Raw genomic sequence first — 27150 nt, 5'->3', positions numbered from 1 at the left:
GACTACCTTTATGCCAAATCCTTCAGATTCGGCAGTTTTTATCCAGCCTGATCACCCTGCATCATTAGCCATTCCTTCCTTGCAAATTTCTTCCATTCATTTTGCAATGTTCTTTTGATTCTCTTCTTAGGATCCCTGTGTGAACTGCTCTTCCTCCCTTCAAGACTTACATTTTTGAACCCCAGAGCATCTTCTGGCCAATTTCTGGTTGACAGTTGTAGCTGTCTGTAGGGCTCCAAGGACCACTGTTCTGGAGATCCTCAAATCTGTTTCCAGTTTTCCTGGATCATGTCTTCCCTCAACACTACTAACCCTTGAACATTACCGTTCCCTCCATGTCCAAAACTGTGTTCATGTTCTGCCTTGGGGGCTCTGGCTTCCTGCTCTCCACATAATGATCAATGCCATCGTTCACTCTGCTATCCAGGACTGAACCCAGATTCATCCTTGACTCTGCTTTCTTCTTTATGAGTCATATCTGACCTCTCCAATCTTCCTGCTTAGTCCTCCGACATTACATAAAATCTGAGGCTTGTCTCTTCTGAAATACTCCCCTCCTAACTGACTGAATCCCGTTCCAGAGCAGGTTCAGTTCCTATGGATTCTAGTGCATGCTGTCAACAACTGAGTTCCACGCATGAGTGAAGTTACCAACGCATCCCACAGCCCGACCTCATTAAGTCAGAGCTGTAGCAAAGGTGAAACTGTCTTTCAGGTTTAATCTATTTCGGCTGATCTGTTTTATAACAGCAGGCATTTCGAAGAGGTTTGCCCTTCACTTCCCAGTCTCCTTCGAGCCTTTGTCGGTAACCTTGCGGGCTCCCCACAGGTGGTTCCATTTGTAATCCATTTGACACAGCAAGCTGATCATAATTAATGAAGCTCCCTGCAGCCGTGCCAATGAGCCAGCATAGAGGACAGGAGGGAAAGGAACAGCAGGCCTAGAGCCAGGAGACATGGACATTGACTGCAGCCGGCCCTGGGGGTGCCACAGAACAAGGGTGGCCCACTCTCCTTCTGGGTACTTGTGTCTCCAAGCTCAAGCTAGGACACCGACAGAGAAGACAAGGCATGAGATGAAGCTGCCTCAGGGATGATTGACAGCCCTGCCCTTGGTCGCTCTCCCTTTCTTCCCCACTGAAAACCAACTTCAAGTGGGCATTTGTTGAGTAGGGCGTTGGGGAGATGTAATCAGGTCTTGAAATGAACTCAGGACCACATCTAAGCGGAGAACTAGAGTCTGAGCTGCAGGAGTTCGCACGACCAGCAGTCTGAGCACAGAAAGCCAGGGCCCTGAGTGACATTCCCCCCCCTTTTCTGTTTCCAACACACATGCAAATGGAATAAAAACAGAAAGGAAATAAGCCAGAAAAGACACAGATGGCTCGCTATAATGGTTTCCAACCAGTTAGAACCAGCTTTGGAGAGCAAGGTTGTACACGAAAGAACTGGAATAATGTCCCCCCACGTCGCCCCATTCCTGCACACCTTAGCTAAGACCTGCCAGACCCACAGGTGGCCAGTATGGGGCGCCCCTGTGGCCATCCCAGTCTGTGGAGTCAGAGGGAAGAATCTGGATGAGTTCTGAAAGGAACCGAGTGGCATTGCCATATGTGCCTGTCAGAAAATGTCTCGAGAGACTGGTTATCCCCCCCCCCCCCACAGGGCCTGTCTGGCCTCTTCCTCCGATTCTCACACCCCTCTGCCCACCGACAGCACGCTGTGAATGGGGGCCAACTTGCTAAGTGTTTACGTTTCTCTCCAGAAGGCGATGCCTGGATTTCCAAAAGCCCTTTGCCTCGGCTATTCTTTTTAATTGTTAGAATATGAACCACTTCCTGCATAAATCCTTGTATTTTCATTTTCCAGTTGAATTCATGATGTAAGGCCTGGTATTATTTACTTGGGCCATTATTCCCTTTTATGCTTTCAACAGCAGTACCAACACTTACTGCAGTTGCTCTTTTATTTTACAAACACATTTAAAAGTTCAATAATTTTTCTCTTCATAGAATGTAAAAGTATTTATTTATGTCCTACCTCCTATGATTTTAAAAATTACCTAATAAAAATGAAGTTTCAGTCTTTCTGTCAACACACGGTTCCGAAATGGCCGTGTGGACTAGCGCCAGTTGTGGAAGGAAGGCTTAAAATGGGTTCACTTAAAATATAGACTTCACGGAATTCACAACATTCAGACCGGGCACCGTGGGAAGTTACCCTGCTGGGAAGCTGCATGTGTGGTTCGGAAAGAGGCCAGGGTAGAGGCCACAGGGGAGATTGCCAAACCTATTGATCCTAACGTGCCACAAATGTGAAGTCCCAGAGGCCGGCTCTCTGGCCTGGAGCTCAAGACGGATTTGACGTGGACATGACCCCTGGTGCTTGCAGGCTGAGTTCTACTTGCTGCTGGCTTGGAGCTCTGAGCAAGTCTGGTGGCCCAGCTGGTAAATGATGAGAATGGTTTCCGCAAACACGACAACAGCGAAGTGTCCCTGTGCTTTGACCGCTCGAAAGACTTACGATAGGCAGGTGGTCTGCCGCCTCTTTAACCCTCAAGCCACCATCTGAAGGCTTCCCCCAACCAGGGACAAGAACTCTGAACTTTCCAGATGGCAAACAGCTTGCTCTAGGCCACATGGTTGGACAACGACAGAGCCAGAATCTGAACTCAAGACCAGCTTTCATTGAAGCCCTTCAGCCGGAACCCACACTCACTCCTCAGCAGCTTTGTGTGAAATTCTGTTCCTGCACATCTGCTGTCTTCAGTACTCTGAGGCACACTGACTGGCTCTGAGGGTGAGGGTGAGGGGTGGTTGGCCTCATGAACTGGCTCTTGGGGCTCACTTGGAATGATCTGCCCCCTCTTCTGACCCAGGCCTCCAGAGCCACTAGTGCCGCCTAAGCTGCTTCTCAGCGGCTGTCTGGTGCGCTCTCCTGTCTCCACCCCTCCACCTTCTGCTGAGATGCTCTCTGAGCCAAGAGGCTCTTCAGCCCTGCTGCCAAGTCCTCCCCCTCCCCTCCTCTTCACTCAGCTTCACTTGCTCCCGGCAAACAGTGCACTGTCCTCCCTCCTGAACAGGCTTTGTTCGGGGTAAACAGGAGGAGTTTCTCTCTTGCCTCTAAAGAGCCTTTCCCGGTTCTCTTGGTACCACTTTCTGATGCTAATGTTTCACTTGTGGCTGTCCTGGCTAAGGATGCTTCATGCAAAGCACATAGTATTTACTTTTTTTTTGTTTGTTTCCGAGACAGGGTTTCTCTGTGGCTTTGGAGCCTGTCCTGGAACTAGCTCTCATAGACCCTTATTATTTACTTCTGTGTGCATCTCCAGTCCTAGAGTCCTGTAAAGCTGGGTGAAGATTTAACAAACATTTTTTGTTTGTACCAGGTGGTATTTCTAACTGTGTGCCAGGCTCCAAGGACAGTGGATCCATCAGTTACCACAATCAGGACCATTCCTCATTCTGGAGAGCACCCCTTTCTGCATCTTTGTCAGGCTGTATTCTCTTGCAGAGCTCTGGAGATGGGCTTCCTGAGTTCAAGTCCCCAACCCAGTCATTATACTATAATTTAGATGACACTAAAAAAAACCTGACTAATTCCCATGGCCTAGTTCCCTGTAGATTAGGAAAACTATAACAGACCCCCCAATCATTATTAGATTTAAATAGGGGACTGGCTACATAGTTCATGGTAGAGGACTTGCCTAGCATGCAAGATCCTCGCTTTGACCCCTAATATGGGAGAAAAAAAATTATGTAAGACAACATAGCAGATGTATATGAAGTACACAGGATAGTGACACACTGTGTATTCCTAATATATATTAATCCTTTCGATTAGTATTTTTATATAATTGAACATGTAAATGAAGGGATATTTCTCCACTAGTCTATCAGCTTTGTGCAGGCAAGAGACATGCTCTTGGTCCTATCGTGGGGGCACACCCAGTGTGGTGATGCTTTCCATGGCGCAAGACAGGTCTGGCAGGGACGTGGGCATCCTATTTCAAGTGAGAGTATCTCTCTACTTCTGTCACCGAGACTGTCACCTCATCACGTGGTCTCTAAGGAAGAGAAATGTTCAAGGCCTTCCTCCCTTGGTGGAAAGCCCTTGCATTACCTTGCTAAGGAGCAGGTTCCAAGTTCAGCGTGCTAAAGACAATCGCTGGCCCAAAGAAACGTCCCAGGACTCACCTTGATTTTTCAGCGGTAAAGGCATGGTTTCCCTGAGTTTGCTGAGGAGGTTTTTCATTTCCCGCATGTCTCTGTAAAGGCGATAAAAAGACAGAAAAAAATCAGCTGTGTATTTCCCAGATGAAGCCTCGAGCAGTGTGTGCTACTGCATGAATGCAGGCAGGGACTCTACATGGAATCATACTGGTTCCAGCTTCTCATTGACACAAATTCAATTTACCTTGCTTTTACAAGAAAGAAAATCTGAGAGGAGTGGGTTCTGGAAGAAAGGCAGTTTCTTGCCAAATGTTTCCCTCAGGAGGGATTCTGCTCCAACCCTCAGCAGCGCTGCCTTTGGTCTGACCTGGCTGAATTCAGTGGAGAGCCTTTCGATGGAGGACAGGAGTATGGATGTACAGAGAGAGGCCAAGGACACACAATTGGAACAGTGGGCCCCTGGGGGAGTCAGGCTTGGGACGCATCACTGAGACTTAGGGCCAGATGGCTGTGCTTCTGTGCGGAATTCTTGCTGTCTGCTTGTTTTAAGTCTCTCCTTGCCATGAACTGAGCTGAATGTCAGCAGAGCAACACATTATTATTACTATCTTTACTATTGTTGTTGTTATTGTTGTGTGGCACTGGGCATCACCCCCCCCTCGGGGGGTTTTGTGAATGCCAGGGAGTCTCTCTATCAGTAAACTACATACACAGCCCTTGTTTCTTTGAGGAGGGCCTTGAATTTCTGGCTCTCCTGCTTCAGCCTCCTGAGTGCTGGGATGGGCTTATACCACCAGGCTTGACAAGGGATACATTTTGAGACCTCCAGAGAAGACCTTTTCATAGTAGAGATATTGGAAGAGAGAGGCCATCAGGGACCATTGAAGTCAATTCCCAGGATCCATATGTTAGAGGAAGAAAACTGATTCCTGTAACCTGTCCTTTGGCCTGCACATGTGCAGTGTAGCACACACGCACACGAGCACACATACACACACACACACACACACACACACTCTTACAAACTTGTCTTCCTGATCTCACATGTATAGTGTAGCACGCACACAAACATGCTTGCACACCTAAATGCACATAAATAAATAAATAAATAAATAAATAGGTAAACACATTTCTTTAAAAATGTTGCGGGGGAAGGGAATTCTAAAGTTGAGCTAAAGTTGGTTGCACAGACCCGTACTTAATGCATGGGACAGAGGCAGAAGGATCAAAAGTTAACACTTACTTTGTTGAACAGAAACAGAGGAGGAGTGAACTGGGGGCAGTGCAGAAGGGAGGTGGGGGAGGGAATAGAAGATTCGGGAGGGAGGGGAAACTGTGGTTGGGTTGAAAAAGAAATAAATAAATAAATTAAAAACCAAACAAGCAAAATCTGAAGGGAATTCAAGTGTCAGGCAGCGTCGACTAGAGAGGAAAAAGAGAGCAGTCTGGTACGTGGATAGAAAGACCCTGGGAACATTTAGAATGGCATCCAAGGCTGTGAGGCTGATGGAGTGTCACGGGCACAGCGTGCAGATGAAGCAGAAGGAAGAGGAGGCACAGGGATGCAGGGCCACACTCAGAAGCGCTTCCGTGGAAGATCTCCAGACGTGTTCAGTGGGAGGGGAAGCACGAGCATGCACCACGCGGACAAAGTTTCATCATCCCCTTTCACTGGACGATCCCCGTGCCTCCCCTGCACCCAAGAAGAGAACCTGATTGGGTTGACTTCCAGAGTGGGCAGTCGCCAAGAACTTTTAAAGAGCTCTTCTGGTGGGTTAAATGCCAGCCCACCAAGCACTGGGCAGAGAGAAAGGGAACATTGAAGAAGCTCATCCCTGCCTGGGTTTCTTACTACCTGCTTCTCTCAGGCTTGCCTCTCTTGACCAAAACCTGGACTTACATTCTAGCCAACAGCAAACACTTGATGCTATCCTACTCGATACTCACTGACATTCATCGTTCCTTCCTTCCTTCCTTCCTTCCTTCCTTCCTTCCTTCCTTCCTTCTTTTCTTTTTTCCTTTTTTTTCAAGACAGGATTTTTCTATATAGCCCTGGCTATCCTGGAACTTGCTCCATAGACCAGGCTGGCCTCAAGCTCACAGTTCACAGAGATCCACCTGCCTCTGCCTCCGGAGTACTGGGACTAAAAGCGTGTGCCACCATGCCTGGCAGTTTCTTAAAGCGTGAGGTGTGGATCTAACTGCTATTTGAGGTGTATGAAAAGGAAAGGCTTTGCAGATGGCGTCTGCCCTGACCATGCCATTCTGATAGATGTGCTTTCTTTCTCTGGGAACAGACCAAATAATTTTCTATTTATTTCTATAAAATAATTTATTCCTACAAATTAAGATACACGATCCTTTCATCATCTGTTCACGCGTCTATGAAATTGAGACAAACAAGTTTTATTGTATGGATGCTCAGATATTGAAGTACATACAAGTTATATTAATAGCACACAATTACCACATGCTCCAATTTCCTATAAACACAGAAATTTGGTAATTAGCTTTAGAATTATATTACAACCTGAAAGTAGAACCACAATGGCTATAAATGCCATTGTGTGTTCCATTTCTAAAAATAAAAAAAAAATAAAATGTTCATTATCTTGTCAGTGAGTCATACACTCAGAGGAACACGGAGTAGAATTCCCCCAAGTTCATTCAGTCTCTTTGTACCGGCTCTGGGAACATTCACAGCAAAGGGCAAAGGCATTCGTGGGAAGGCTACACAAGGGCCTTGTCTTTTTGCTTCACAGAACAGCACTTTCAACATGTTGACAGGATGGGTCCTCGTCCTTTTATCATTGTTTCCTCAATAAAAAGGATCCACCATAGAATTTTTTCCTTCCTGGAGAAAGTTCCTCTCCAGTGGTAAACCATGTAGGTCAATGCCTTAGCTCATTCTTGCAACTAAGTGGTATCACACGATAAGGTGTATTCCAGGAGAGGAAAAGGAGGCTGCGAAAACCTGTGAATTGGCCAAAATGCTAAGTAGGACATTCCCAACATCCCAAATCTAAGAATCTATTAGAAGTGTCTTCGGTTAATATAGATTCTCTTCCCTCAGACAGAAGGGTGATTTAGGAACTAGGCATTGGGTGAGTAGGTCTGTCCTTTTCTCTTCTAAGAAGTATGCTGTTTCTTTTCCTTTCTTTTTCTCTGCTCTTTTTTGAGACAGCACCTGCCAAGTACTGGGATTGCAGCCCTCTAATCCTGGTTTGTTTCCATTTGCAATGGAGATGTGCTCTGCTGGATGGAAGTAGGCAAGGACCTAGGAGCCCGAAACTGCTGTAGATCCTGCTACTCTCTCCCTATAGGGTATGGACCACTTACTTACTGTGATTTGAGCATAAAATGGTCCCAAAGGTTTATGTGTTGAAGGCTTGGTCCCCAGCTGGAGGACCTGTTAAGAGGTGGTTAGACCACAAAGGCTCTGACCTAATTGGCAGGTTAGTGCGTTGGTGGATAAATTATTTGACATCATTATTGGGAGGTAGGGCAAATCAGAAGGTGGGGCCCAGTTGGAGGAAGTAGGTCATACCACCAGGGGTACGCCTTGGAAGGTCGCAACTTGCCTCGGGCCCCTTCTGCTTTCTCTCTGCTTCCAGATTGTCACAGGTGAGTAGTGTCTTCTGTTAGAGGCTCCCCTGTATTGTCTCAGGCTTAACTGTAAGGGATCCAGCTACTCCTAGGCTATATCCTCTGAAGTCAAGAGCCAGGACAAATCTTTCACCTTCGAGCTGTTTTCTCAGTGATTTTGTCACGGAGATGCAAACCCGACTAACAAGTCCCTGCTAGCATAGCTGCTCTGTCAGACCATAGTAAGCCCAGTTTCTCACGAACCTGAAACAGAAAGCCCTGTACTCTCGGTGGCCCTGAATGACACAGACTGGAGGAGGGTAGGTGTCTGTCCAGGGGTATCACAGACTGGAGGAGGGCCCACTTACCTTTCCGTGTTCTCGATGTCCGTGGAAACCTGCCAGGATTGCTGCTGGCCATCTAGAGGGGACAGGGAGGAGTCCTCCAGGGCAGGTGGTTCAGCGTTCTCCTCAGTTTTGCTCTCCAAACTCTTTGCTCCCCCACTAGCTTCCTTTCCTAAGGAAAAGGTATTCGAAAAGGAAGGGGAGTAAGAAATCAGCAATGCAGTTTCTCTCCTCAGCATGCCATTGCAAAGACTGGTTATGCTTTGAGTGGAGTGCCTCGTTAACCCTAATGTCTCTCTGAGTTATAAAGTGTGCACATGCGTGTGTGTGTTGTGTATGCATGTTTGTGTGTGTGCATCTGTCTGTGTGTATTGTGTATGCATGTTTGTGTGTGTGCATGTATTTGTGTGTGTATTGTGAATGCATGTTTGAGTGTGTGTATTATGTATGCATGTTTGGGTGTATGTTTGTGTGTATATAGTAGGCTCTTACAACAATCTGGAATGATAGTCCAGATCAACATTACCTAAAAGTTAAAACAAAATTTAGGGCCCTACCTTTGATGAAGAGTTGCTTTGTAACCTGGCAAGAGTGACTTAGATTCCCTTCTTGGGAGCAAGGATTTAGCCTGTGAACACAGACAGGCTGGATTTTTGGTCTTAGAGTCAGGAGTGAGTTACGGGGTCAGGAGCAGGTGACGCTCAGCAGGGAGTGTGGGAGACCCTTGCTGTTCGCTCTGATCCCAGACATTGGCTTTCTCAGGCTGCTGCTGAGCATGGACTAGCTGTCCAATTCCTTGGCTCTCCAGTCTCCATGAACACAGCAGTCTACATAAAGGAACCCAGACCTACGATGCAGTAAAACTGTGTTGACACACTAACAACTCACCAGCTGAGGTGTTGTGCCAGGGGCCTTGTCATCCTGAGCAGCTGTCCACAGCAAGGCACAAGACTTGTGTTTACTATTCCTGGCCTCAAATACATAAACTACTAAACAACTCCAAAAAACTGGGTCAACCACAAGGTGACGTGAAATTGGATAGAGGATCACAGTCCTTGGTCTAGGTATATACTACGTCACAATCTCCCCTAATTTATTTTGAAGATGTTTATAGTCACAGAACCATGAAAATGGTCAGAGAACCAGGCTTCAACCTTCTCCAGCTTCGTTATTTATTTATTTGCTCCTTCATTCCCTATAAATATTTTTTTGGTTGTCAGCTAAATACCAAACACTAGGTTTGATGTGCAAAATAGCAATTGAAGAAAGACTGGTTCTCCCCTCCTCTTGCTTTTTCTCCTCCTCTCTGTCCTTCAGATTGCCTCTCCTCTTCCTTCTTCCTCCCTCTCTTGTCCTTTAGACAAGATCTTGTTGTATAGTCCTGGATGTACTGACACTATATAGCCCAGACTGGCCTCAAACTCATGGCAATCCTCCGATCTCAGTTTGCTGAGCGCTAAGACTACAGGCACGAGCCATCAGTAGATAGTAGCAGGAACTATATAAATAATTGCAAAGCTGCTATCCAACATTAGGCAGTTTGGAGAAAAGGTATCTCTTCTGTTTTATTCTCTTTTCCTTAATTTTATTTTTAGTATGTAGATATAATTCTAGAGAAGTTTAAATTGTTGGCCGTCATTAAAAATGGATGATATAGAAGTTTCACTTACTTCCTTTTAACTCAGTCTTACCAATCCTTTAAAAACAACAGCAACGGAAATCCCCTCAAACATGTGAAGAGACTGGCTGCCATGGGGAAAATCTAGTATTCCTAGGAACGGGTGACATCTCAGTTTGTCTCTTCTGTCCCCGAAGTTAGCACCAGAAGGAGGAAGGCGGGAGCTTTCCTGTGCACCCGTCCTCAAAGCACAGCAGAAACTTGGAGCACTCAGTCAGAGCATGAAGACAGGTTACCCAATGGGAAGTTTGGGTCCTCGGCAGTGCACTTTGTGCACAGGGACCCCGGGGCTGTTGCTTGCCCGAGGAATTGTTTTTTCAATCTTATGGCGTGCTGCTGGATGGAAATTAATGAAGTACATGATCTAGCACTGTATCATTTCACAGTCGGAGGGCAACGACCTCTTAGAGTGATTTGCGTTTGCCTCCTGGCCCAAAGGCAGGTGTCCATTTGCCGCCCACCCCTGGGCAGAATTCACCTGGGGACTTGAACCTGAGCTGGGTGATTTGGGAGAGGGCCAAGGGGGCCCCCCGGGGAAAGCCCTCAGCTTTTTAAACTTTGAAGGCTAGGTAACATGAAGGCATGTATGGGATGTACCTTTGACTGAAAATTTCCGAGGGGGGGGTCTGTGGAAAATGGTTCTTAGTCTCTGTGTGCCTCAAAATACATATCCTTCCCAGCCCTTCCGCCATGCTTGCACCTGCGTTCTGTTGGCTGTGCACAGAAATCTGTGCTCACACGAAGCTTCTCTGAGAACTTGGATGGCATTGTTCTCTCATCTCCCATTTATATCCAGAGATGCTTTTGTACGTGGTCTATTTATGGATCCCTGAAAAGTTTTAGTCTATAATCTTTCAACTTTTGAATCCTAAAATGGCTCCTAAATACGTCTTTCTGTGAACTCTTTTTTATGTGAACTTTTCTTGGCACTTGATTAGGATCCACCCTTTATTCTGAAAAATTGCATATAAGTTGGTATCTAAAATTACATGGGAATTTTAACATATATTTTATGATCAATCATTTAAATAAAGGTTGCAGGCCTTGCTTCACACAGTGCTAAGGACTTTGGTATCTAGGATATTATGGATGGAAGATGGCTCAGTGGGTAAGAGACTCTGCTGTGTCCTACCTATGCAGACCTGCATACAAATCCCCCACACCTGGGCATACACAGTCATGGCTGCATACGGCTGTCACCCCTGCTCTAGGAAGAAGAGATAGGAAGATCCTGGGAGTGCCGTAAACAGCGAGCTTCAGATTCCATGTCACGTAAATAAGGCAGACAGCGACACAGGAAGGTGCTCAACACCCTTCCCTGGCCTCTGATGCAGGCATGCACTGTCACACCGTGTGTATACACATGCATGAAACACACCCCCCCGACATACAAAAAACAGAGAAAAAAGAATAAAGATGTTATATTTTGTTACCCCCAAAATGATCATAATAATTCTAAATAATTGTAAAACTTTGGTTGAATACAATTAATAAAATTTGATACAGACAATATTATTAATATCTAGTCTGTGTTCAAACTTGTCTATTTGTTTCAATAGTGTCCTCTTTGGCTTTATTTCTGAGTGGAGAAACCCAATTTAAAGACTGTGTACAGCATTTGCTTCTCGTGTTTCCCTGCATTCGTTTCATTTAACGCAGCACTCTTGCTTTTTATCTCATGAATACTTTCACTCAAGAGGAGTCCACAGGAGTTAATTTATAGAATGCCTTTCTTCCTATCCAGAGCTGTCTGATGATTCCCTGTGTCTAAGCGTATAGTAAACGTCCTCAGCAAGAACAGAAGCCATACTGGGTCCTCGGTTCATCACACCGGAAAATGCAAATGTACTTTGATGCTCATTTGGCTAAGATGGCTAGTGGCAACTTTTATTATTGCAGTCACTACTTTCTCTTTGTTGCATAAACGATTAGGTGATTAATTGAGATAGCACAATAGTTTTAATTAAAGTATTTCCGGGGCTAGGGCACAGTGGGTAAAGTACTTGTCATTCAAGTGTGAGGATGGGAGTTTGGATCACCCTAGGACCCATGTGAAGATGGGTATATGTGGTGACTGTATTCCCCGTTCAGGGGAGGTGTCGATGCGGGATGCCAGGGACAAGATGCTTAGCCAGACCAGCCCATCCAATCGCTAAGGTCCAGGTTCAGTAAGAGAGCCTGCCTCATGCTATTTCCAACTTGGTATAGATAATTACTGTTTTATGGCTATGGAAGACTTATGGATATAATGATTTTTCTTTGCATGTAATGATTATATGCATTTTAAGCTTTTCATCATCTTAATAGCACATCTTCCAATATTGGTTATTTGTTGCTTTTGGTATATCTCTTTAGCAGTGTTGATTTTTTTTTCATTGACAATCTGTTCATTCCTGGATGTCTGTTCAGATGCCTTTGAATATGTCTCTCTGTCTTTCGACCAACAGTGTCCTGTTAATTGTTCAGAAGGACAGGGTTTGTGGCTGGACAACATGTGTTTGAAACTCTTCTCCTGGGTGCAAGATGTCCCCATCCCAAGGTCATTTGTCCTGGGCTCCCTGTTTGGCTTGTTTCCTGCCTTGTGTTTCTTGGGTGGAATTTCTGCTGCAGAGAGAAATGCTAAGAAGTTTAACTTGGTGCTGGCTATAACCCAGAGTCCAGTTTCTTTTTTCTTGTTGCTGTCCTTGTGCCAGCCAGCATCATTTCATATTCTATTCTGCTTTGGTCCCTAAGACCAACACTGGTAGCTTCTGCCGGGCAGACAGTGGTAGCCCTTTGAAGTGCAGTTTCAAATGCCAACTCTGACAGTTAAAAAACCCTTTCAGTGGTTTGTGTTTCTTGACTGGGTTTGAAGTGTTTCTGGGTTGTTTTTCTTTCTTCCTTCCTTCCTTCCTTCCTTCCTTCCTTCCTTCCTTCCTTCCTTCCTTCCTTCCTTTTAAATAATTTCTTCTCATTTGATTTTTTTCGTTTGTTTGTTTCTTCCTGAGTTTCTTATCTGCCTGGCTCCCTCTGTTCACTTATTCCTAAATTTCAGCAGATCAATATCAATTGCTTGTCTGTTTTAAAGTTTCTCTAAACTTTCTGGTTTGCTTGGGTACTCTTCCTTTGTTTTTCGGAGTAATAGGATATGTTCTGTGTTTGCCAGCCTCTACTTTCCCTTTTTCCTTACAGTTGGAAAGGGTCAGGTGACAGAGTTACGGACAATGTACTCTTCTGGATCCTAAACATTCTCCTGTAGGATCTCCCATGCTTTCTGAAAGCTGGGTGGATGTTCCACCCTAATTCTGACATCATTGGACAATGCCAGAAATGAATAAACTTACTGTTCTCATCAAATGAGATATGACATTATTTCACCAAACAATTACCCCACCCTGACAAACTAATACAGATTTATTATTTTTCCAATATGTTTTTTCTTCTGTTATTTTGATGGAATTTTTTCCTTGTGGATATTTCTAGAAAGGGAAATATCCACAAGTTTAGGTCAACATTTCTGTTAAGTTTTCCTCTTTAATTCCATTTCCTTTCTGTTAACATAGGCTGAAGAATGCAAATAATTCATCTGTTTATCAAATAACCATTGCTTGAATCTTTGCATTAGATGATGAGGATACATTCAAGACCACCAAAATCTACAGAGAACAACAGGCGGGAATCCAGGTAAGAAATGACAACCGTTGTGTAGTGCGCCATCAGCAGCACCACGGGCATGCTTGAGGGACAGGGACCAGCCTAGATTTAGCGTTTCAGGAGCAGCTTTCTGCAGGAAGTCATATCTGAATTATGAGCTCCAATAAAGTTCAATGATGGTCCAGGGGGAAGGGATGGATGCGGAGCTGGGTAGAATGGTCCACGTTATGCCAGGCAGAAGGATACACAGAAAACAACACATCTCTTGAGATTCTACAACATAGTTCAAGATACTTTGTGTGTAGCAGAGTTGGGTGCAGGGGGCAAATATGGGATATTACTGGTGGTCTGCGAGACCAATGACGTTAGCAGGGTCACTTCATTTTTCTTTTTTGAACTACATGGAGGTCTTAGCAGAAAAGGTTGTACCCTACACACCCTATCAGTTATCAGTTTGAGGTCTTTGCTCCCAGTTTGCCTCCTTTGCCTGTCTGTCCTTGGAATGAGACATTTGTCCAAGACCAGGTTGGGCCCCCTGCCTTGCTCTTAGGAAAGGGATCAGCATGCTTCCAAATGGTGACTTCCAATGCCATATTTTGCTTTGCCTAAGAGAGTGACTGTGCATCCCAAATCATTTCCTATTATGAAATGAAAAGTTCTGTCCCCTGAAAAATCAATTTCAGGCCTCAGTGAACAAATATTTGCTTGGGGGAGGGGGTAGCGATGAGGACGAGAGCCTGCAGAGTACCCTGAAATCATGCTAAGACAGCTGCTTCGCTCTTTGCAACCAGGCCACTGAAGTTGTGGCCACGTACGTCCCTTAGGGTCATGCAAAGCCGTTTGCTTTTAGCTCCTTGGGGATTCACATGTATTTTTAGCCTGTTTATGGATAACTTAAGAGGCATGTTTGAGGGAAAGTCAAGAGAAACCAACCATGAAAAGGAAGGTTAGATATTCTCACACTCCTTAGCAATGGTCAGTATCTCGGGAGGAAGAAGCCCACATCAGATATGAGGCATCCCAGGAGAGCCACAGAGTCTTCCCACCTCACAAGTCCACAACTGGCGAGAAGGCAGGGTGGGGATCCTTTGGTCACATCCGCCTTTAGAGATCTTCTCTCTTCCTTTACTCCTATACTCCTTCATCTCTACCTTCATTTTCATGCATCCCCCCTTCCTCCTTTGTCTTTCATTCTTGCTTTTTTCCTCTTTCTTCAGCCACCCAGTGACCATGGGAGATGCTGTCATGGACAGGGTCTCCTTGTGGGTCCTTAGTTTGGTCTCTAGGGTCCAGCAAGTCCATATCACCCAACTGGGTATTTCTGTGCAGGGATCAACAAGTCACTCTTCCCTGAGCTCATACTGTATCACAGCCCTGTCATTTCTTTAATGGCAGCGGCAAATTTTCTATGTCCTATTTGCCCCTGACAGATCGTCTGTAGGGACAGTCCTCACAGAAGGCACTCCCAGGTCAGTTTTTGCACTGGCTGAATGAGAAGAACAAACAAAGTAGACACAGTTTGCGTTAGATACCCAGCTGCCTGTTCAGAATGGCTCTCACGCTCCCTTGTTTCCGCTTTTCTGACTGCACTGTGCAAAGAACTGAAGAAACACAGGGTATGTGCTAAGTAGCCTACGTGCACCTTCTCGTGCTTTAGGCAGTATGTGCTTTAGATGGAAATTGGTTCTATTAATTCAGCAAGTTGTTTATGTTAAAAAATAGTTTCAAGGCTTTTCCACATGATGATGAGAAGATATGTATTGCACCACAAAGCATGTGGCAGAGGACGATGGTTATACTAAACACAGGGCTCCCTCTTTGCCCTGGAATCTGGAAATAAATAATTTCCAATCCAGAAGTGATGAGGCACTAACCCCCAACCTCAAGATTCACTGTCCTTTCTGTCCTCCTTGTGGCACCAGAGAGCCAGTAGCGACCCTGGCATAGCCACCCTCATGCTGGCCCCATATAGCTGTGTGAGAAAGCAGAAGGACCAGGTTCCCTCAATTGAAGACACGTGTGTGCGTGAGGCTTTGGTTTACCTGAACCCTGCAACAGGGCAGAGCAGTGTGTAAGATACATTTCCAATGTGGCTAACTAAATTGAAACTTTTCTATTCTATTGCATCAGGGTTAAATTATACAGTATCTTATTTGCTAAGAGTTTTTTCTTTCTTTCTTTTTTTTGTGGGTTTTTTTATTTATTTTTATTTATTATTATTATTTTTTATTTTAAACAGGGCTTAGCTTTGGAGCCTGTCTGCAACTTATTCTTTTTTTTTTTTTAAGATTTATTTATTTATTTATTTATTTATTTATTTATTTATTATGTATACAGTGTTCTGTTCTGTCTGCATGTATGTCTGCAGTCCAAGAGAGGGCACTAGATCTCATTACAGATGGTTGTGAGCCACCATGTTGTTGCTGGGAATTGAACTCAGGACCTTTGGAAGAGCAGCCAGTGCTCTTAACCTCTGAGCCATCTCTCCAGCCCCATGCAACTTATTCTGTAGACCAGACTGGTCTCGAACTCACAGAGCTCCATCTGCTTTTGCCTCCTGAGTACTGGGATTAAAGGCTTGCGCCACCATCTCCTGGCTGTTAGTATCTTGTTATATGAAGTTCTGTCATATGGTGTAGACAGACACAGAGATAGAGTTAATAGATGCTTTTAGGTCATCCTTAGGACTATAGAATCTGGTGATGTGTATACTTTAAAAAGGACAGGCTTTCTTGGTTGAAGGTCTTTTGTGTTTGTGGTGAAGATGCTACCTTTTTTGCCATTCAGGTCAGATTCAACGGTATGTCCTTAGAGAACTTTGACTACCCCATCTAAAGTAGCCACCTCATCCCACTTAACCGCATTGTATGATCAGTTTCAATTATCTGCATGTTATGGAATTTTAGAAATTTTGATTGTCTAGCCTTTCCCCTTCCTCTCCTTCCTTCCTTCCTTCCTTTCCCCTCCCTCCCACTTCTTTCTTTCCTCTCCTCCTCCCTCCCCTTTCTTCCTCCTTCCTAATCTTCTCTCCCTTTCCCTCCCTCTAGACTACACACTCCATGAGAACAGGGCCCCAGCAACCTCCACCACCGCCTGCTTTAAGCACAGAGAGCACTACCTCACATATGACAGATGAACAATGAATCTTGGCTCAGAGAATGAATTCATGTTTTCTCTTAGAATTTCAATCATAGCTCCTATTTTAGAATTTAGTTTGCTTCATTTTCTCTAGCTCCATGTTCTATTTTCGTATCAATTGCTCCTTCTTACACAACTATTTACTTGTGGCTAAATTCTATTTTTGCCTTTTTTCTTTTTTCTCATCTCTTTTGTTCATGTGGATCGTTTTCTTTGCGTTAGTTAGCATGATTCTGGATACACTGGAATTTTTTTTTTTTTGCCTGTGACCTATTCTTGTCCTGAGTTCATCTTGAAATTTCACTGCATCTGGGCCATTAATTTCCATTATTAGTACGTATTGAGTTATCAGTTCCCAGGCTCCCAATCCAGTTTTGTAGAATGGTTTTTTTTCCATTTTTACCATTTCCTTCTTTTTCTTTTAGTCAGAACATCTCTACGTGTTTCAAAATCAGAATTTACCATGATAGTACATTTCAGAGGAAGAATCCATCTAATCCAAAAAGGATGGGTGTCTCATGCCCTCAAATGACCAGGGGCATTTTTTTGCTGCAGCTGTGGCTGAGAGGCAAGGAGAGTCAGAGAGGGCAACGCGAAAGCAATGCAAGATGTGGAAAAGCGCAGAGAAAGCCAGTTCAGATGGAAGTTCTCATAAATGAGTGAATGGGGGCAGAGAAAGCAAGAAGAAAACAGTGGTCAACAGAGCAGGATTTTCCAGTTCTCCCAGCAGCCCGTCCCCACTTTCTGCCAGCAGAATGAAGGAAACCTGTGAGCTCCCTTCACCCAGTGGCAGGAAGCAGGCATCAATGGTCAACATCAAGCATACAGTCAGCAGAGGGGACAGATTTCTCCCCTAGCTAGGTGTGAGGAGACGAGACCAAATATTTTCCACTATAAACACAGAAATGAGATGATAGGAAGCAGTGCTCCCGTTTACAGCTGAAAAGTGTTAGAATATCAAACTATAAAATGACTAAAATTATTCCCATCTGCCATCTTCCTCTAGAAACAGCTTTTCGGGGCCACACTGTACCTGATAGAACCCAATAGTGTTTATCAAACGTAGGTTTTACCTCACATATCAGTAATTTGCTTTAATTTTGTTGGCCATGAAAAAGGAAAATCACTTTAGGAATATTTTTCTTCATTTCTTTGGCAGAAACATGATCTTACAAAGCATATAATATTTCCAAATGCCTTGTGCCAATCAGACATATGAGATAGCAAAAAAATTTCTATCCACAGAGCACAGAATTTGCAAGAAGATTCTTTGAAATGCTATTAAGACCAAGGATACAAATTTGGTTAATTGGAAGAGGACAATCTTCGTTATTAAATGCAAGCTCACTGCGGGAGCCTTAAAATGATTTGGGACATACTTCCCTAGTTAAAAAAAAAAAAGCCAGGGCTGGAGAGATGGCTCAGTGGTTAAGAGCACTGCCTGCTCTTCCAAAGGTCCTGAGTTCAATTCCCAGCAACCACATGGTGGCTCACAACCATCTGTAATGAGATCCGGTGCCCTCTTCTGGCCTGCAGGCATACATGCAGACAGAATATTGTATACACAATAAATAAATAAATATTAAAAAAAAGCCATACTCTCAACTGTTGAAGTGACCTCGTATGCCCTTTATCTCTAAAAAGTAAATGTATACTCTGACTGTGCAATACAATAGGAAAACTAAGTGAGCTATACGATAGTATATGAGCTTCTGGTGAGCTAGGGAGGTGCACAGAGGTAAGAATAAACTACATGTTCAGCTTGCTATGAAGCAGTTCAGTGTCCCTATTTAATCCCAGCCCAACACTAAAAACCAGGAGGTTTTGAGAGAAAGCTGTCTAGAAACTCAATGACAATGATATTTCCTTTCCTTGACAGACATGAAAAGTTAAAGGAAAGAACAACGGTCAACCTTCAGCATCTACCCAGAGGGAAGAGAAAGGAGCTCACCTAAAGATTTTTCAAGCATCAGCTTTTCTCAAAACATTAGAAGCAACAAATCAGGTAGAAGTCCTGAGCAGGAAGGGAAAACTACAAGTCCCTGGAGATTCTGGGGACCACCTGACTTCTGAGAGAGACAAAGGGGGGCTGGAGAGGAGGACAGAGAAGGAGAAAAGTAGGGCCAAGGGATGTAACACACTGGTAGAGCATTGGCAGAGCAAAGGGCCTGGGCTCAATACCCATTACGGGAAAGGAGGAGTGGGTGGAGGAGGACAGTGGGGTGGGTATTAAGACATTTGGTGGGGAGGCTGGAGAGACGGCTCAGCAGTTAAGAGCACTGGCTGCTCTTCCTGGAGGACTTGAGTTCAATTCCCAAACCTCGCATGGGCGCACACAACTGCTTGTATTTCCAGTTCCAGGGTATCCAACACCCTCACACAGACATGTATGGAGGCAAAACACCAATGCACATAAAATAAAAACCCACAAGTTATTCTTTAGAATATTAAAAAAAGAGATTCTTAGTGGGTGTTCTCTGCCTCGGTCATTCCCTAGCCTGAAGGTACAATGGAGGTACCATTGTTTGCATAAACCACATAATGTCCTGGAAATGTCACCTGCCATCTTAACTAGCAGAATTTGAGGCACAAATGGTGCCTCTTTGCTGATATGTGACACATAGAACAAATCATACGTAAATTGCAATGTATATGTATCAGTCGTGGGAAAGAACGGCTCTCGATCTTTTCCTGTGACTTCTCCCACCTCACCTGGTGTTTGTTAGCATCTCTACTCTGGTTTCTACTGCATGGCTCCTTCTGGTCTATCTGCACTTCTCCTTGCACGCCTGGTAGGGCAGATTAGCTCACATCTCTTCCATGTTTCCTATCTGTCTCCTGTTGTCTGGTTCTGCAGTTATGATTCTCACACGTGTTGACCTCTGTCAATCTACTTTTACAGTATCCACTCCAAGTTTCAGGAACACATCATATGTCTTATTACCCCCAATTCTTCTCTTCAAGCTTAACACTCACATGTTGCAGTCTGTGAACCAATGTTTTCCTCAACTCACTTCTGGTCACTGCAGTCAAATATTTCTCTTCTCAACCCATGCCACCAAGGGAGACCACAGAAGACTTTATACATATAAATATATATTGCACTGGATGGAGGTTTCCTGAGTATAGACAAGCTAGTCTATAGCTACCAATGATATGCAAGAAAAAGCAAAACCTAGTGATACCAGCTGACATTTTCTGTGTTATTCTGATAGCAGGAATGTGACTTCAAGCATAATATAAACAAAACAAGCGTCAAAAATAGCAATAGAGAGTTGACTTCTTGGGTTCAACATGGGGATTAACAGAAATAAGGAAATAAAAAGGATGTATTATACAAACATAGAATGTGAAAATTCATAATAATTTTTTTAATAGAACCCTTCCATCCTTTATTAAATACTGGTACTGTTTTATTTTCCATTCTAGAAATTTTTAGGAAACTTCTCAAATACTTACTTTCATGCATATGTTTCTAGTGTTGTATTGTTCTCTGGTTTAATGACATTTTCCTTGGTGCCCACCACTAGTGACTTTTCTTCAACATAGGATTTAATCACACATATTTCTATTTTCTTCACTTCTAGAGTAACTGGGACTTTCTCATCAAAAAGAAATCACCTTTTAGGATTACTGTAACTCTACTAGTACCAAGACAACGCTAGCTCTCAGATATGGGAACACAAGAGACTGCTGAGGAGAGTGTGACTGAGGAGAGATGATGTCTGCATCATGCGAGGAAGTAGGGACGTATTTCTAAAAAGAGTGATTGCACACAGGCCGCTGATTACAGGTGGCCGGCAGGTATACTCAGCTGAAGCAATGTTTTAGTAATTATTCTCTTAATATTTTCCCAGGAGTTGCTTCTTTAGAGGAAACTTTGATTTAGTAAGTGCAGGGTGGGAATGGACACTTGGCATCTTAATCATGGCATGGGTGCTGATGCTGATGTCCCGTGATTGAACAGGAAGAACCATTACCCACTTCAAATGTAAAGTGTTCACAGAGCAGACAGGCTACTGGGGTCATTATCGTGCGGCTCGTTCTGATGGAAGGCACCTACCACTCTGGATTTTAAGGTGGGTTCAACTCTAAATAATAATGACTTTAGAGCAATCAGAAATCCAATAGGAAATTTAATATTACATGAAAAAAAATCAAAGACACTATCAGGTGTCCTCTTTTTAGGATTTATTCACAGGCAGTTAGGCATTAGAACAGAAGATGTAGGTTTATTTATTTATTAATTTATTATGTACTTTCTGGGTCTAGTTTATTTAACGTAATATGATGATTTCTAGCTCAATCTTTTTTTCTTCAAACAACATGATTTCATTCTTTATGACTGTTAAATACCCTATTGTCTATGCATGCCACATTTTCATTATCCATTCATCTTCTGATGGGACCTAAGATGATACTATGTCTGGTTATTCTGATGGAATCATAGAATTTCATTGCAGTTTTAGCTTGCATTTTCTTGATGGCTAAAAATATCATATTTTCATATACTTAGTGGTTCCCTCTCTCTTTCTTTCTCTCTCTCTCTCCCTCCAAGGACTTGCTATGTACACTAGGATGAACTTGATGTAACCCTCCTGCTTCTGCCTCCCAAACACTTTTGCCACTATTTATTTTGTAGTTTTATTGTTTGAGAATTTATTATACGAATTATATGTATTCTCTTCCCAATCCTTCCTCCCACCCTCCACCACCTTTCCCAGTCTCATGTGCTCTCTTTTTAAAGTCACTAAGTCCACTTGGTGTTGCCAGAATGTACATGACTGTAGCGCCATTACCTGGAGCATGGGTAGCCTCTCAGAGGCCACATCCCTCAATGAAACTGACCCTCTCTCTCCCAGCAGTCATCAACTGCCAATAACTCTTCAGCTAGAGCAGGGATTCATGAGCCCTTCATTCATGCAGACAGTTTGGCTGGTTTGATACTGTACAGGTCTTGTGCATACAGTCACAGCTGTTGTGAGTTGATTCTCTATTTCCACTCTATGGGTTTTGGAAAGCTAACTCAGGAGGGCAGGTTTGGCAGCAAGTACCACCACCCACTGAGAAATCTTGCTACCAGTCCCTATGTGTAAATTTTAAAATAAGCTTGTTTATATTCAGAGTTAACCTTGCTTTTGCTAAATTGATAGAAATTTCATTGGACCTAGGGACCAATTTAGGTGTTCTTTTATTTCTTCCATCTTATAATTTCAACCACAGATCCTGGTGAGATTTTAGACACATATAAATGGATAAATAAATAAATTTAGTGGTAATTGATGATGGTGCACCTTTAATTTGGGTGCCTGTCTGGTCACTGCTACTATGTAGAGATACTCTTGCTTTTGGAGGCTCACTCTGTACCCTTTGATCCTGCTAAACACAGTCATTATTTCTAGGACTGTTTTTGTAGACCCCTTTGGGCTTTCTACATACTATGCGTAAACTTTTAGAGAATATTCCTTTCCTTTTCTTTCTTAAAAAGCAGGCTTGACGGCAGGTGTTAGAAATTTCACTGCTGTCTTGAACAAGTGGCTGATGCTTGTAATCTCAGCACTGTGGAGACCAAGGCAAGAGGATTGCCATGAGTTCAAAACTATTTTTTTACTTACTTACTTAATTAATTAATTTTTAGTTCTCTGACTAGAACCTAAGGCAAGAGCTCTACCACTGAGCTACAACCCTAGCCTTGATTATTATTTTTTTTAAAAGAGAAAGTCAGAAAGGGAGGTTAAACAGCCTGTCAGTGAAGACAGGAGGCCATGAAGAGCCAAGAACTGCTCCAGTGTGAGAGGATGTACTTTTTATTTGTTCCTGAGAGTACATGTAAGGGAACAACCAGCATAAGGAATCCCTTTTAATTTAAAGAACTAACAGAAGAGTTAGTTTCTTTTCAAAAGCTAGTTGTGGGGCTGAGCACGTAGCTCAGTTGTTAGAGTGAGCATTTAGCATACATAAAGCCCTGAGTTCAAGCCCCAGCTCCACGTAAAACAGAGGTAGCTGTGTGACCCTCTAATCCTAATGCCTGCAGGGGTAGAGGCAGCAAAGAATGGTTCCAATTGGCTTGCTTAGTAGAGTGTTTAGGCAGCAGGAGGGGGGGGCACCACGTGAAAAGGATGAGGGCGTGGTTCACAGCCTTCCTAATACTGCAGCCCTTTGATGCAGTTCCTCATGGTGTTATCCTCTCTTTGGAACAGGGCAGCAAAACTCCTGCTTTTTGTTCAACTGTGTGCATACATTCACATATATGCATACGTGAAGATTAATGTTTACTACTAAATTATCACATCATTTTGTTGTCACCAAATTGCAATACTCATTTGATTTCAAATCTTTAACTGTTTTGTTTTCTGAAGCCCCCCCCCCCCCCGAGGCTTAGTGATCTTCCTTATGTTTGAATTTAAACCACAGGCACTCTGTGTGTACATTCTATGTGTTCTCAGATCCCATCGTCCTGGCCTAAAGCACAGAAAGTTCACACTCAGGAGGCTTCCAAGGAGTACTTTGACGAACTAAAAAGAAAATATAAGTCAAATACTTTAGGAACGAAAGCTGAGCAGCCTTCCATTCTACCCCCTCCTATCGTGTTATGTATGGCGCTGAATGAATGGAGCTGAGCCCACTCCTTGCTTCGTGGACAATCCTTAATTGCTTAAGCCAATCAGTGGAATTCTAGCCCTCCGTGACTCAGGAAAGAAGTTGTTTTTAATTAGAATGAAGCCTGGATCTTTTGTTTTGTAATTGAGAGATGTTTCCCCTTCTCTATGAGTCAAGTGATGTACACAGATGGTGGACAGGGCCTTGACAGTCAGTTTCCTAGTGTGGGAGAAGGCGGCTTGAGAGGAAAGCCTCCAAAGACACCGCAAAGACAGAGCCTCACTTAGAACGGGGATCTTAAGCATCATCAAGCCATGCTGAAGCCACAGCCACCAGCTACCTCCATTGCTGACGTCACTACAATCCATGCATGGGTTAGGGCAGGGAGTGAGTTGGCCCTTGCTCATGCCTAGTTGAGTTCCCTTCTGTTTTGAAGTCAGTGGAACATAGTATGCAATTTCCCTGTTTGCACCATTTCCTTTAGAGAAACAAGGCTCTCTGAGATCATTTAGTACTCTCCAAGACTGTTGTATATCTTTGCAGCCTTTGTGGAGTTTAATGAAGTCACACTCACAGGAGGCAAAACAATACCTTTAAAGACACTTCCTGCCATGGTTTCAATCCTGATGCATTTAGATGGCAGTGACGTGGGCTTTTTATTAATTCATGTGTCCTGCAGTTTTTGACCATTTCAATCCTTCCGCTTGGGGGCCTGGGCCTGCACATGGACACTAGGTGAAAGGCCAGCTTTGTTGTCTGTTTCTCTGTGTTTCTGGCATCCTATGGCATGTGTGTACCTTTTCGATGAAACTGAAGAGACCCCAGCAGACAAATGGATTTCAGCATCTCCGTTGTGTACATCTCTAGGCAACACTGCAGCTGGATGTAAAGCCGGCAGATTTCGGGATGGATCTCACCATCTTCCGGGCTGCAGCGGAATGAGAGAGCAAAGCTGTGGGCAGTCTCAGGATTCAGTCATCAGCCATTTGTCTCAGTTCTGAGAGGGGAAAAGGCTCAGTAACGATCCCTTAAAGCCTGGAGTCTGAAATACAGGGCTTCCTGCTTTCAAGCTAGTAACCACCCTGACGGCTCTTACATAAGTGTCCTTCTCTGAGTAACTGCTCTCACCCTCCCCGCCTTGGCAGCGGTTTCTGCTGGGAGCTTAGAATCATAAACGCTTGAAGTAATTGAGAATATCAGACATTTTCAATTTAGCCGTAGGAAGAAATTTCCAAAATACACTTAATGCATAATAATCTCCTAGCTACAAAGAGATCGAAAACCCCTGTTTCTAGACCAGACTAACGCGGTCTATTCAATTAATGTTTAGGAGGCATCTCTAATATCAGGGCCCCAGCCTAATGTGATTAGAGAGCCAATTTTCAGATTATTTTTATCAAAGTTTTTGTCTTAATCTAAGATACAGTCTTTTATTGTTGGCTATGCCTAATTTATGAAAACCCAAATGTTTTTAATGATGAAATAAATATTTTATGATAAAAGAAAGGCGTAATAAAGTTACAATAGCTATGCCGGGCAATCGAAAGCTGTGTGGGTGCCGAATTTATGTCTGAAATTATCACCTAAAGTCCCGGAGGTTTGCTTTTCAGAATTCATATGTAAATATGACAAATCACGGAGTGATCACTTTGGTTTTCGAAGGAGAGGATTCATTTGTTGACAAGATAATACTACTTTATATGCAACCAGAATCGCATGAATTGAATAATGAAAACTGAAGGAATAAGCTCGCAGCTCTATTTGAGGTTAAAGACGGTCTAAAGGTAAATTCTGTTAAATATCCTAATGAGTTATGTTTATTTCTGCCCTCACACATTTAAAGCGGAATGAAATCTGGTTAAAAACTATGAAACTTAGATTCTGTTTCTTTGTAAAGTGGACTTGTGGCAAATTTCAGGGGTGCATTTAATCAATTTAAAAAAAAAGGTCACTTTTTTTTAAAGCTCTGGAATCATAGTTTAAAAACAAACAACAATTTGAAAAAAAAACCTACGTGCCAAGAACTTGACAGTGAAAGTTATTTTTCATTTTCAATACTTATTTTGTCGCCGAACAAGAGTTTATCTAACCATAGGACTTACATAACTCAGAAAAAAAATGCAAAATCCTCAGCCTCCATACTGTGACGCCTGCACAGTTATCCTGGCCTTTTGGGGTCAAATAGAAGAAAGCGCATCCCATAACTGCTGTGCAATTTGACTTTATCTGGAAGTTAAAGTACTACCTTACCGCCATTTCATTTGCCTCACATCAAGCCAGCCTTAGACCAGTGTCTGAAGCAAGAGAAATCTCCGTGCAAACTTCAGCCATCCTTTGCCAGGAGTGTCCCCACCCCACATGACTCCACCACATCTAAACACACACACACACACACACACACACACACACACACACACACACACCATTTTATATCACCTTTAGTCCTTAGAAAGTTCTTTGACCGTGTCCTATTTCTTAATGGTACTGCTAGATTTTGAAGGAATACTGCAATTAACACTTCCCTCAAATTGAAGAAAAGAGTGATCCCGATGAATTATCTGTTAATACTTAGTTTTGCATAGAAAAATCTGAAGGCAGTGTCGTATTCCAGATGCAAGAGAGAAGGAAAATATGGCAAACAGATCGTTTCCGGGCTGGTTAACTGTCTCGATCACAGCTCATATCAATCACAGCTCCCTGTTTTCATCTATTGACCCTGGAGCCTTAAATGCAGATTGAAAAAAGTCAGGAAAAGAAGCAAGCCTTACAGTAAATCTGCCACATGTTCTACACATTCATGAGTGAGACAACTGGTCAACCCAGTGTCATTCCAAGCTGTAGGGTCTTCTTACATTTAAAGGAGCAAAATACATGCCTATGGGGCTTAGGGCCCAAAGCACTACTGCATTCCATATCTTTTGAACCAGGATATTTTATTGCTGTGCTTCTAGGAAGATATTATGTTCTGGGGAAAGGCAAGTCAGAGCAGAGACTGGGATATTTGGTTAAAATTGTTTCCAAGGGGTCACCTGTCAGTGTCTCAAATTTCTGAAGGCTTTCTAGGAATTGGCATCAACGTGTCCCTCACAGATATTATGGGAAGGAGATGAGAAAGCCTGGCAGGTTAATCAATACTAAAGCTGTTCTATGAATTTCCTGCTTAAAAAGTATACAAATTCTCACATATTATCCTCTCATAACCACAAACTGCAGCCTAGAGAAAGAAGGGAATGTCCTCAAGAGCAGAGGCAAAGCTAAGTCGTTGCTTGTGTTTGTGTTTTGCAATGCCCAGGGAAAAGTGCATTAGCCTCGGCAACGAACACCTTATTCTTTCCATTTTAGAGCCCTTAAGCACACTGCTCTTCCTGAAAGTGCACAAAAGGACACATTGTCCTGCGGCTAGAATGTGACTACTCTTACGAACAGTGAGTTAAATGTGGCTGCACCAACTAAACAGGGTCTTTCATAGCCCAGGCTGGCCTCAGACTCTCTGTAGCTACAGTTGACTTTGACAGCTTTATCCTTCTGCTTCTGCCTCCCTGGTGCAGGGGTGACAGGCATCCATCTCATGAGAAGCATAAAATGTATTTAGGTTATTTTTTCATAACAAGTTATGAATTATGCGGAATGGCGGGAAGTCAAAAATATAAATATCTCAAATAAAACAAATAGAAACTCAAACAAAAGCACTCTCACATCCTTGAAAATTTTTAGGATAAATTGCAAGACCCAAGGAAACACTGACATTAAACTAAAAATGAGACCTGTGGCCTCTCCATGAGCTGCAAGCGATTTACCTTGGTGATAACTTTCCAAATATCACTTGTGCTTACTCCAAATGACTCACTTCCTATCAAAGCTTAGGTCAGGAGAGGCACCTGATGATGCTTTCTTAATCCATCCAAAGAAACCTTATGAACTAGTGACTGTATTGTGATTTTTTTGTCCTTTACTGTGTTTAAGAACGAAACTGATGATTTTGATTAATCACCTGAAAGCC

At 43.3% G+C, this 27150-nt stretch overlaps 1 protein-coding gene across 3 annotated transcripts in view; it reads right to left on the bottom strand.

Moving 5' to 3' along the window:
* Rgs7bp (regulator of G protein signaling 7 binding protein) overlaps nucleotides 1-27150 on the bottom strand; it is a 107795-nt gene that overhangs the window by 11322 nt on the left and 69323 nt on the right. For 2 of the 3 annotated variants that reach the window (XM_050160434.1, XM_050160435.1), the window contains exons 3-5: nucleotides 23948-24078; nucleotides 8126-8273; nucleotides 4197-4267 (exon numbers count right to left, since the gene is read on the bottom strand). In XM_050160434.1, coding sequence (XP_050016391.1) covers nucleotides 4197-4267; nucleotides 8126-8273; nucleotides 23948-24078 — 350 coding nt within the window. Of the gene's footprint in view, nucleotides 1-4192; nucleotides 4268-8125; nucleotides 8274-23947; nucleotides 24079-27150 lie in introns of those variants that run through there. The other variant, XM_050160436.1, reaches the window with a different exon arrangement.

This window comes from Alexandromys fortis, unplaced genomic scaffold, assembly GCF_014885135.2.
Source record: "Alexandromys fortis isolate MF-2015 unplaced genomic scaffold, M_Fortis_MF-2015_v1.1 scaffold_76, whole genome shotgun sequence".
Lineage (NCBI taxonomy): Eukaryota > Metazoa > Chordata > Mammalia > Rodentia > Cricetidae > Alexandromys > Alexandromys fortis.
The sequence above is the reverse complement of the archived record's forward strand: the minus strand, read 5'-3'. Positions and strand labels throughout refer to the sequence as shown.